Source organism: Lithobates pipiens, unplaced genomic scaffold, assembly GCF_037356315.1.
Source record: "Lithobates pipiens isolate NorthernLeopardFrog02 unplaced genomic scaffold, aLitPip1_a1.2 Scaffold_16, whole genome shotgun sequence".
Taxonomy (NCBI): Eukaryota; Metazoa; Chordata; class Amphibia; order Anura; family Ranidae; genus Lithobates; species Lithobates pipiens.
The window spans coordinates 117,774,167-117,786,629 of record NW_027507748.1 but is presented as its reverse complement, the minus strand read 5'-3'; the positions used below and the strand labels follow the sequence as shown (position 1 = coordinate 117,786,629).

Sequence of the window (12,463 nt, the reverse complement as noted above, 5' to 3'; positions counted from 1 at the left end):
GATGTCTGTTAAAGTGTGATTTTCAATCCCCACAGGCCTGTGAGATTAGCCCATAGAGACAATGACACAAAACAACAAAGTCTCTCTAATCTTTATTCTTTGGTGTGAATATTTAAAGGGGGCTTTCAGAAAGTACCGTCCTTTGAACGCGTCATACAGATTATCCAATCATATACAAGTACAGCCTGTGACAAAAGTGAAACCAATGATTTCTCAAAAATCATGTGCTTTCCAAGAAACAAAACAACTAAAGAAGATAACAGTAACATGAGAAACAAAACTAGATTAGCAAAACTTGAGCATATCCATTCGTGAAGTGGATGTTAGAGAGACACAAAATGGAAACTGATTTTCTTAAAGAATGAAAGTGGTTAAGCTAAATATACCTTCAACATCCAATTGAGAAAATGTGGCAAGACTTGAAAATTGCTGTTCACAGACTCTCTCCATCCAATGGGACAGAGCTTGAGAAATTTTGCAAAGAAGAATGGACAAAAATGTCACTCTCTAGATGTGCAAAGCTGGTAGACACACATCCAAAAAGACTTGGAGCTGTAATTGCAGCGAAAGGTGGTTTTACAAAATATTGACTTGGGGGGGCTGAATGCAAATGCACGCCACACTTTTCACATATTTATTTGTAAAAAATTTGGAAAACCATTTAACATTTTCTTTCTACTTCACAATTATGTGCCACTTTGTGTTGGTCTATCTCAAAAAATCACAATAAAATACTAATATAATATTTTATGTTTTTGGTTGTAACATGACAAAATGTGGAAAATTTCAAGGGGTATGAATACTTTTTCAAGGCACTGTAAAAGATTATTTAGAACATCCTAGTCACTCCATACAACCACAAAATACATGCAAATCATGCATCTTACATACAATTGTATTGATTATAGAGATATAGATTAAAGATAGTTACAGAAAATAAAGTATAAAAACAATATCAGGAGAGCAGATACACAACAGTCACTCCAATATGAGCAAAATACATAATTTAAGGGGAAAGGAGGTAGATTGAAAATTGTGAAGGTAGGGGATTATTACTGGATGATGGTATTTTCTATATGAATAGTTATTATATGGGAGGCTATACTTCATTATTTTTTGGAAAATACATAATTTAGTTATTTAGAACAATGTATGCCCTGTCAAGGCCCCATGCATCAGAGCTATAAATAAAAGAAATATACATATATCATATGCAAACAAGAAATTCAATGTTTATCTGAATCTACAGGAGTGGTTATATATGCTTAGGAAATTTTGAGAGGCAATTAAACTTTAACATTATGGATGTAATAGCCATTATAATTAGACAGGAAATCTGCCGGCTACTGTAGTTTATATCTGATATTTAAATGAAAACACTTGTCAAACTAATAGTCTGGCTTTAGCTTGGGGCATGCCAAAGCTGATCATACATTACAACCCTATTGCATATCCTATAAATTTGTTAAGCAGTGAGCTTTGACATATACAGAAAAAAAGCTCCTCTGCTAGATTCACCTGACCGCCAATGCTGTCCCCTGAAGCCTTACCCATCCAGCACTGTGGCACCAATATTTTTCAGGTTAAATGATACTCAGTGTCATTCAACCCACTGCCTGTGAGCTCAGTAAATCAAGCTTCTTCCCCCCTTGATTCAAAGGAGGAATGCTGCAAAGGGGTACTTTGTCATACTTTGCACAGCACAGTCTAGCATTTAGGACATCACAGGACCAGATAAATGATCACCGAAAGGAATGGAGAGTTTTTTGAGAGATGCAGAAGGTGATCCATGTAGGGTAGAGGGTGGACAGCATTGGAGGGGGGACCTGATCACAAAGTTGGACTCTAATCCATTCAATTTATATTTAATTAGGCACGTAATCATATTATACAGCTATTGGTACATCTAAAAAGGGGATTGTGATATGTGCCCACTGCTTGACAATGATAAAGACCATACAACTAGTTCTAATTTCATATAGTACTAACTTACTATTTAGTTACTACATGTCTTCTAAGGCGCAGCCCTCAATAAGTTCAATCCAACTCACAAATGCTCTCACTTTGGCAGATTGCATACCTGCCAAATCACCAGTCTTAGCCCCTGTACACACAGTCGGAGATTTCCACAACCAAATCCGTCGGATTCTGCCCGTCGCATTTTGTCCGTCAGATCTTGTCCGAAACTGTTGCATACACACGGTCGGACAAAGTTGGCGAAAAATACGATCTTTCAGAACGTGATGACGTAATTTTGTTACGATGGGACTACATTCAGGCTAGTAGCCAATAGCTTTGATGTAGGAATTTGATCTGAGCATGCGTGGCACTTGGTCCGATCAAAATGCTCTACACATGATCGGATTAGGTCCGACCGGCCCAGTTGGTCGGGAAATATTTCCAACATGTTGGAAAATTGGGTCCGACGGAGATTCGGACGGAATCAGTACGATGCATACCACACACAGTCGGATTATCCGACGACACGGTCCGATAGGACACATTCCGACGGATTCTCCGACCGTGTGTACAAGGCTTAAAACTATTAAGAAGTCAGTCTAACTGTCTTATGCAAGTTTACTAACTTCAACTATTAAGACTATAAAATTATATTTTGGAATAAAGGGCCTTACATTTGGTACAGAACATAAAAATAAACACTGATCACTTTATACGTGCGCAGTAGAAAGAATGTATAGTTTGATTGTTACTTACAGCCACTATTTCTTGTTTCCGTGGATCAATAACTCGAAGTTTTTTATCCTTGCAGGTGGTGGTGAGGAGACTCCCATTGTAGTTCCAGCAGATGCTATAGATGAGGTCACTGTGCATCTCGTCTAAATTAATAAGAGCCTCACCGGTTCCCACGTTCCAGATAATAATAGCATTATCGCTGCCTAACAGCAGAGCACAGTTGAACAGATTTGTAAGCTTTACAAGCATCTGATTTTCAATACAAAAAACAAACATATGTTGCCAAATACTGTGGTCTCCCTGATGGTACAGTTTTGGGCTGCTGCCTCAAATTTAAACCAAGTCTGTAAAATGTTCATGATAGCATTTCTAGCTACAGATTTATATATTAGTTTATACCCTGCAGCTGTGAGAGTCCTTTAGCCGGCAAAAAATACATTCACAGCACATTCTATTTCTAACATTTGCTGAAAGTTGAATTTAGCTACAATATGTAAACAAGTGGAGTGTTTGGGAAGAAAGCAAAGCCAGACTGATTATCACAATAAAAGCCTATCGATGTTCTTAAAGGAGGAAGTTTGTATTACTGTACCTGCACTGAGTAGCACATTGCGGGCTGACGGGTGCCATGAGATAATGCCTACTCTCTTGGAGTGACCTTCCAGTGTAACAATGGGATCTGTTATTGACCGCACTGGTGTATAATCTGGAATTTGCCAAACCTATGGACAGAAAAAGAAAGTTGTTCATATAAGCAAACATGTCTATTAAAAAGAGACAAATTATGTGTTCTTCATTAATTCATTGCACTTTCTTCTTTAAGACAAAAAATTTTTTGTCTTTTAAGTTTCATAAACAGACCTTCCTCTCCCCTTTGTATGCGTGTCAGAGTGCAATTAGTATCCTCGAACAAGTAGCTGAGTCTGGCAGAAACTACCCAGGCAGCCCATGCTCCTCCAGGTAGGGTATATCACTGACAGGTCCATTTTCAATGCAAACTCTATGAACAGAACTGCCTTACTGCTAGGTGCTGAAATATATGAAATCTTATTAGGGGTAATAGCAGTAAATGCTGCTGCTTCCCACCACAAACTGGATTTTTTTTTTTTTATATACGCTTTATTGCTTTTAAATATGTAATATAATACAATATAGCTACAAAAACATACAACTTCCTCACAAAAAACATTAAGGACTGGTACAGTCTCATGTCCTTACATGTCCTTAAAAGTGTCAGCAGTAAATATTTCAAGAAGGGTAGAGGTATACAGTATATGAATAGAGAGAGATTGGAAATTGTGGTTTCCCGAGAACTGTACTGAGGTTAGGTGTTAGGATTCTAGGATTCGGGTCCAAAGACACCAATATTGCTAAAGCTATTGGGTCATCCTCTGGTAGTGTGGGCGAGCTAGTACAAAGGAAGAACTGAATTAATTCACTTCTTCCACTCCAACAGAGTTGGAGGGAGAGATCTTTAAATAATAATAATTACATTATTTTTTAGCATACAAGTATAGTGTCCTTAAAGAATACTTAATTACATATTCCACCATTTCATAGTTCTGATATGTGTCTATTGTACTTGCGTTAAAGTATTCTGTTCTCTTTGTATTGCTTCCTTTGTGTAAAATACCTGGCAATCCTGCCAATCTCCCTGCTTTCCTATTTCAAACTGACCATGCTAGGCATAGAAACGTATGCATCTTAGTGTGATCAGCTATCTGGCCTGAGCGTGGTTTCATAGACACACAGGTCGGGAGTGCAGAGACTATGCTCTCCCCATAGCCAGCAGCTGGCTATGGTAGTCCTAAAAAGAAGAATAGGAGCCAAGATCACTGCCAGGGATCCCAGAAGAGGAGGATCAGGGCCACAGAGCAGGTAAGTATAACATGTTTGTTTTTTAAATTAAAAAAATATATATTTTACCTGCTACTCTTGTTATTTCTGGATTTTTCAATAAAAAAACATTGAAATAAAAAAATAAATTTACTTTAGTAACACTAGGAAGTGCCTCCACTAGCCCTAGTAGTGTTGAAAATATTTTTATTAAGACATGTCAAGTAAAAACAATAAACAGTAACCATCATGAGGCATATACAGACAGGAACAGTGACAGAGGTACAATTACAGGAGATCGGCTAACGACAATCCACTAGCCCTAGTAGACATGCCTTGGGACATTTTAAATTTCTATGGCCTAAGCTGATTCGATCAAGCCACACCATAATGCTTGTATCTTGAGGAATAACCAGATGGAATGATAAATATCCTCTTAATGACCACAGAGGTGGAAACAAATGGAGAGTGTGTAATGTTTAACTAGAAAGGTTAATGGTAACTTAAGCCAGCCAAAGACAGTTTGAATCTCTGCCGATTCAGGAGGAACCAGCCCGAGATTCAAACCATATGTGGGCAGGCTGAATGTACCAAGATGATTGATTGGTTGGGATTAGCCGTTGGCAATAATCACTGTCTTCTACTGGCAGAGACGGCTCCTGATTGCAGCAAAAACAGCAAGTCTAAAATAATTCCATTCACACATTTCTTGCACCCTCTTTGGAGTGTTCTAGCACTCTTAATTTGTACGGTCTCGCTCTATTGTAATGATCTACTTTTGACTTATCTCAGTACTTTCTTCCCTGTGACTTTTTTTATAGCCACTCCAAGTCATTGTTTAATTTCTCCACAATTCAAACTATATAAAACATTTATTAACTCACAGGAGGATTAAAAGATATACGATACAGTCGCCATCGTAGAGGTTTTCCTTCTATGGTCAATAAAGAAGGGGAAAAAAATCCCAGAAGACATTGTGCACGTCTCAGGTATGTGTTTGAACAGTTTTTTTTCCACATAATGAAGACACTTTCATAGCAGTAGGGAGTTCTGGGTAGTGAGCAGTAAGCATAGGAGTACACAGTGTATGTTATTAAGTGTTTTTTAATGGCTGTGAGCATTGTGCCTAGTCCTTGGCTTTGTCCCAAGCTGATTCCGCAGTGCTGACAATTAACAAGATGCAGAGCAAGAATAGAGGTGTTACAGAGTAGAGTAGATTTACTCTTCCAGTACTATGGGAAATGTAGGAAAAAGCAGGACAATGTCAATGGCCAAGAGAAAAACCTGAAGTGTAAACAAATTAGAGAGTAAGTGAAAAATCTGCCTCACATTAACCAATAAGATATTTCATTTTATGTTTAAACCTGCACTAAAAACAAATTGCATGAATGAATGCCTTTATCTCAAGCTCAGCCTACTTGTGTTTCTTCGTTTTTTTTCCAACAGCTATGAAATGACAGTTGAAAGGGTGGTGGAAATACATGGACATCAAGGGGCTTCTTTTATATGACCACTTAAAGAATTTCAAAAAATGTAGAAAATATTGCAGCTTACCAGTCCTTAGCAGGGGTGGCCCATCCATTAGGGGCAAACATTCACTAACAGGCTTCAAAAAAGGATGGGCTTGGGGTGGCAAACAGTGCAAAATGCTGGGGGGTGCAGGTAACCCGGGGGCCACCCCCCCAAAAAAAAAAATGACCACCAGGTGCCACTGGTCCTTACATGTGGATGCATAGGTACATGGTTAGTCAGGTTGAAAATAAGAATCCATCCAGTAGTTCAACCCATAAAAATAAAAAAAATAAAAGAAAACTATCTTATATTCACAGCTAATCCAATTTGCTCTTGCATGGGGAAAAAAAAAATCATACAGTACTACAAATGTCCACTGTCCTTCCTATAACTGACCTTTGCAGCAAGGAGCACATGGAAGGGTGACGCATGTCAAACAAAACCTGCAACCAACCAAATTATCCTGTCTAACAGTATGCATTAAAAACAAATGGTTTAGCTTGCACACATTTGCAAATACATGCATAAGCGGCAAAGTCATTTCACAGCACCCCAGTATTATCTGCAGTCTTAACTAGTCCCTTGACTCTGTCATGTCATCCTACTACGGCAGTCTGGGACTTTTGAGTATTATATAGTCATTGTCATGCCCTGTTGACTTGTATGTTGTTCATCCACTTTTCTTGTACTTAAATACAGATTCTGCTTTTAACTTATATTATATGTATTTAATAAAATTATATATTTTTCTATAAATGTTCTCATTACATCTTGTGTATCAAATTTATTTTTTAATCACTAGGGCCATTAAAGTCCCACTTAGGGAGAACAATTTCTCCATTTGATATATGTCATTGGTATGTGGGCTCGACCCTTAGTTAAACCCTACCTCAACTTTTCTGTATCTAACTTAAAATTTTGAGAGCCTCCAAGAAGAAGTCAATGCATTATAATGGATAGGCAGAGGGCAGGTGAACCTGGATGTAGCCCACCCCTCCATAAAGGCACAGGGGCACACTGGACACCCAGCATATAGCACAATGGCAGCAAAGGTGTCTAGTACGTCCCCTCACCAGAATTCCAACAGTCCTAAAAATGGCTACTGCCCCCATAACTGGCCTTGGAGCACATAGAAGGGCAACGCAAAGAATATTCCCAGCTCGGTGGGTTGCATCTGTGTATAATTTTTAAAGAAGCTTGTAGCCTGGTGCTTGGCTAAGAATGAGAATGTGATAATGTGTATCTACTGTCCTGTGGTGCTGAACTTTTTAACAGTGTTTTCAGCAAAAGAGTTAACTGCTGAGCAGGAAGAGTTCAATAGATTGAGTCAGACTGCAATGTAGCTTGGGATCTGTAGTCCTGAGGAGGAACTCCACTGTTTCAAGAGTTTATGAACTACATTACCCAGGGAGGAGATTGCCAGAAGGAGGGGAAAGAGCTGCATTTTCCCAGACTGTACAGGTTGTAGCTTCCTCTTGCCATAAGGGAGCCCAGAGAGTGCACATCACTGTCCAGGGTGCACCATCACTGCTGCAAATTGGCATCCTGAGCGGGATCCAGAGTGCTAAGTTTGGGATGCCAACAGTGAGTTACCTGCAGATCAGAGAGATGACTAATCACTGTATGTGACTGGATGGTGAGCTGCAATATTGCTGGCACTGGTAAACTGCTGCTGTGGGAATTTGCTTTCCGCTGCCAGAGAAAGACAGAGCCCTTTAGGAACTGACCTTACAGCCTTCTAGTAGCTTTATTGCTGCCTACAGGCTTGACTAAGACTATTCTCGTGTGCACCAATAATACAACCTGGCCCCAACTTTAGCCGGTTGAAGAGTTAGGACTAAAGAATGCCCCTTTACAGCTGCTACACAGAGACCTTTACCTATTGCTTATGCTAAGAGGTACCTCTCAGGGGACATTGCACTGTCCTAGCCATTTTCCTTGAGGGCACTCTAGACTAGTTTTAGTTTATTTCTTTGCATTGTAGTTAATGCTTATATGCATTGTTTTTGCTGACTTTCCCAATGTATGTGTTGATTTTATTCTAGTGGTACAAAACTCTGCTCTAAGTTACTTTGACATAGTGATTATACTGTCTGTAGATTGTATCTGATTCTACCTCCTGTATGCTCATTTATGCTCAAACCATCATTGATTGTAACCTGAACCAATATATTGAGTTAATTTACCACTAAATTGTCTTGTGTCTATTTCCTGGTACTAAAAGCCAAGTTAAAAGGTATCTATACTTGTGTTCTTATAAGTGCTTGCAGTAACTTTCATTCAACCAGATGTGTCAGAGGGGCTGAGGCTGTTCCTGGAGTCGAGAACAGAGAACCCAAATTACCTAGCAGCTCCTGCAGGAGTAGTGCTACAGGTTAAGTAGTAACGGCTCAAACACTGAACCTTTGGGTACACAGCTAATATCCTATAGCCTGATTAGCCCATTCAGAGTATGAATCATCACTACACTTTAAATATTGTCTTTTAGCAAGTCTTCTATTCCAAACTATATATTCCATACTATATCCACATTCTCTCCTTTGTTCAAACATTTGCTTACTTTCTCATTTGTTTTGTGGTGGTTACATTAGGCTACTTTCACACTGCTTCATTGCTAAAGCACTGTAAAAAGGCATATGCATTTTTGCAAGGTTTCTACCACATTTCTGGTGCATTCTGCATCTCTGAAAAAAAAGGCATGCAACTCAAAAATTTCACCAAAAACGCAACCATGGGTGCATTTTCGATGCATTTTTTGCCACGTTTTTGAAGCATATTCCTTTCATTTCAATGGGGAGGTGCATTTTTGGTGCATTCCTTTTAGAACATCAAACATGCACAAAAAATGCAGCAACTTTGAAAAACGCAACAGTCCCGGAACTGACCAGTGTGAAGCGTTCCAGAGGATTTAATGGTCATGCGTTTTTCGTCTGCTTTTTGAAATGCAAAAAGGGAAGAAAAACTGATCAGTGTGAAAGCAGCCTTAATTTTCATTTTTTCAGGCCGATAACATTTTTAGCATGTACAGAAAGTACCTGCTGATCATGCCAGAAATGTTGTGTCCTTGTCAATTGCTGTGAGCTAAAATTAAAAGCACAAACAATGCTATCTTTCTTCTGTAAACTACTAATCCGTCCATACCCAATGTAACGTAAATGAAAAGAAAAAGACATGGTTGAAATCCAGCTGGGTGACAATCATGGTTTACTCTATAGATAAAGTGAAGAAGTGAGTGTAGCCATCCAGATACAGAAAGCGTCTTATTTTCAGGGTTACCAGGTGAAAATAAAGTGAAAGTTTGAATAAAGAAAAACGAATACAGTCATAAATGTAAGCAGCACTATATTACATTTTTGTTTTTGGGTTTGTATGTGGTTGGTACTTCTTCCACACATACCCTAAAGCCTGGTACACACCACATTTTTTTTTTTAACAAAAGAAATTAAAGCTCCGGTTGGAGCCGATGTACGTTAGTACAGCAATCTGCCCTGTTGTCCTTTTGGGTTCTGACAGGTGGAGAACACACCCTGGACAGCACTCTCTGCCCTTGGCTGAGAGCGCTGATCGGGAGCCGGTTGGCTGCTGGTTTTCCAGCATGCTCCTCTGACAGAAGCTGGCCAAACAGCCCTATTCTGTTGGACTGGCTGCCATACACACGGGCCGAATGTCGACAGGTTTTTATTGAACCACCCAATGTCACCCAACATTCAGCCTGTGTGTACTAGGCTTTATGCTGCTAACACTCCTTCACACTTCTACGCAATACTTCCACTTGATTTAAATTCCTTGAAAGAGAAATAATTTTTCACTTAGGTTAAAAAAGGAGCTTCATATACCAGCAATTCTAGCTGCAGCTCTGTCAGGGGCTATGTGACATATACAGTATACTAAATACATTGATACCAGACAGATACAAGCTGGTAATAAACTGTACATACCACAGCTGAAACGACGACATCCATATACTGTTAAAGCGCTTTGTTAACCCAAAAAATAAAAATAAAGATCCTGTTCCCTTATACAGCACAGCGCTTGTGATGTATAATTTGGACCCCCGTATCACCTAAAATACCTGGTTGATCCTACCTGACTATACCCTCCCCTCTGCAAACTGACCACAATAATCATGGCTGCTGAGCCCTTAAACAGTGGTCAGTTTGCGTGATTCCGTCATCCGCAGCCTGCTATCTGTCTCCTGTGCCCTGAGAGGCCTGCAACTATTATTCTAATGTGAAATACATCTACACTTGCACTGGCATGCTGGCAAATCCAGCTCTTTTGCAAACGATGAGATGCAAGTGTCCAAATCCTGCCCCGTGCAGATTTTTAAACCCCATTTTAACCCTATTAATGTAATGCAGTCAGACTGAATATACAGTAATAAATATTTTGGTCTTTTACCATTTTAAGTACTAAAGAGTTGCAGCATGGGTTAAAATACTGTGCTGGCAGCATGCAGGAGTGTCAGAACGCTGCTCTCCTACATAAAAGCAGTAGCCTAGCTCTCCAGCAGTCTCACAGCCTGATGGTGTAGAGATTATTATTCTTTTCAGGTCATTTCAGAGGACAAGGGGGCACTTGTTACATCCGGTAAGCTGTGAAAATGTGGACTAGGCTCTCTGAAGAAACAGTTCTGGCTAGAGCTGGAGGCATTGCTAAATGCACAAACTCTAACTTTATATTAAAGTGGGGTTGCACAAAAAAAATTCCTAAAAAAATGTAAAAAAAATGTGGACATTTTTTTTTTTACTCACCTCTAAATGCCTGTTGCTAGGGAGTCCCTCGTAGTCTGCCTCCCAGTGCCTGGGCTGGTGACATCACTTTCCCTCGGCGCAGGAAGGGCTCAGCTCTGCCCCCTTGTCAATCATCTGGGACACGTGACAGGTCCCAAATGATTGGGCAGGCACTCACAGCAAGCGGAAGCCACAGCCGGGCGCCCACAGTTAAAATGCCAGTGCCACCAAACTGGACCCTGGGACAGGTAAGTGTCCGATTATTAAAAGTCAGCAGCTGCAGTATTTGTAGCTGCTGACTTTTATTTTTATTTTTTAAATGGGCACACCACTTTAACAAATTAAGAAATATTGAGATTGCTGATCTGGGGAATATCTTTCTGCCTCCTGGAGGATCAGATCATTTTTTCCCCCTTGGATCACGCTTTATTGAGTGTTCTTTTTTTGCCTTCCTCTGGAATAACTGTGGGTATAGGATTGCGTATGTGTAGGTTTTCTATTTATTTTGTTTTCATTTGCTTGAGCTAGATGGACTTGTGTCCTTTTTTTTAACCAAACAAAATACTATATATGCAGCCTGACTATATTACAGTAATAAATAGGGTTCAGTTGGGCCTTAAAGCAAACCTGCTATGAGAGAAATGTTATAATATAAGTATATAATTTATAATTTCTGTTAAGTTAAGTTTGGGCTGTAATTGCTGACCACCTTCCAGAAATGCTAGCTGACTGTTATCTTGTTCCAGATTAGTGATGCAAAGTCTTGAAACCAGAGGGTTGTATGACAGGCAACTAGAATTTCCAGAAGTCAGCAAGTTTTTTCATGACAGGTTTCTATTAGGCCTCATGCACAGGTGTCCAGCATATTTTTTATGCCTTTATACTCAGTTTGGCGTTATTCATATTTTAGATCCATATTTTAAAAGCAGCATTTAGAGTCATAAAAAATGCCCCAAAACTGAAATTTGGAGAGGAGCTTATGAGGTTATTTTACAGAAATGCCCCTAAATGCATTACACATGTGCTTATGTGCATACATTTACTGTATTCTAGTGGGTAGAATAAATATTCTAGTCAATTTAATAAGTTTACGCTCAAACACTTCTAAAACGCCATATGCCTCTAAACATGCATGAACACACATAAAAACCAACATTGGAAGCTTTTTTTTCTGCCAAAATCAGGCAGCCCTTTTGTTGCATACATTCATACATCCATGTGCATGAGGCCTTAAAGGGCACATTGCTTATTACTAAAGTACAGTGGTGCTCAACTGGTGGCCCAGAGTTGCATTCATGAATATTATTCCCTGAAAAATTTGAGCTGTCCAGTGATCCACAAGTTTCTCTCAATTTCAGTTTACAATATTTGGCAACATTTAAGGTGGTTGAAAACCTCTGAAATAAAAAAAATGAACAAAGCATATCCTTCTATAGTGTGTACTTGTCTCTATTCAATGCAACAAGTGTAATTTCTGTCTGCCCTTTCCTCTGCAAGCTGCATGAGCCAAGTCTGACAGTCTATGCTGCCACTGAGTAATCCTGGGAGATGCCCCCCCCCTCCAACACACAGAAGCCGATTGACAGCTTCTCTATCAGATAGTGTAGGGTTGGGGGCAGAGGTGTCCATTCCCTCCACTCAGGTCTCAGATTATACTCAGCTCAGGGTGTGAAATCAGATCCCCTCAC

General features: G+C 39.5%; 1 protein-coding gene across 2 annotated transcripts in view; it reads right to left on the bottom strand.

Moving 5' to 3' along the window:
• CORO6 (coronin 6) overlaps nt 1–12,463 on the bottom strand; it is a 157,322-nt gene that overhangs the window by 52,130 nt on the left and 92,729 nt on the right. For both annotated transcript variants that reach the window (XM_077480346.1, XM_077480345.1), the window contains exons 4-5: nt 3,287–3,416; nt 2,716–2,897 (exon numbers count right to left, since the gene is read on the bottom strand). In XM_077480346.1, the coding sequence (XP_077336472.1) occupies nt 2,716–2,897; nt 3,287–3,416 (312 nt within the window). The remainder of the gene's footprint in view (nt 1–2,715; nt 2,898–3,286; nt 3,417–12,463) is intronic.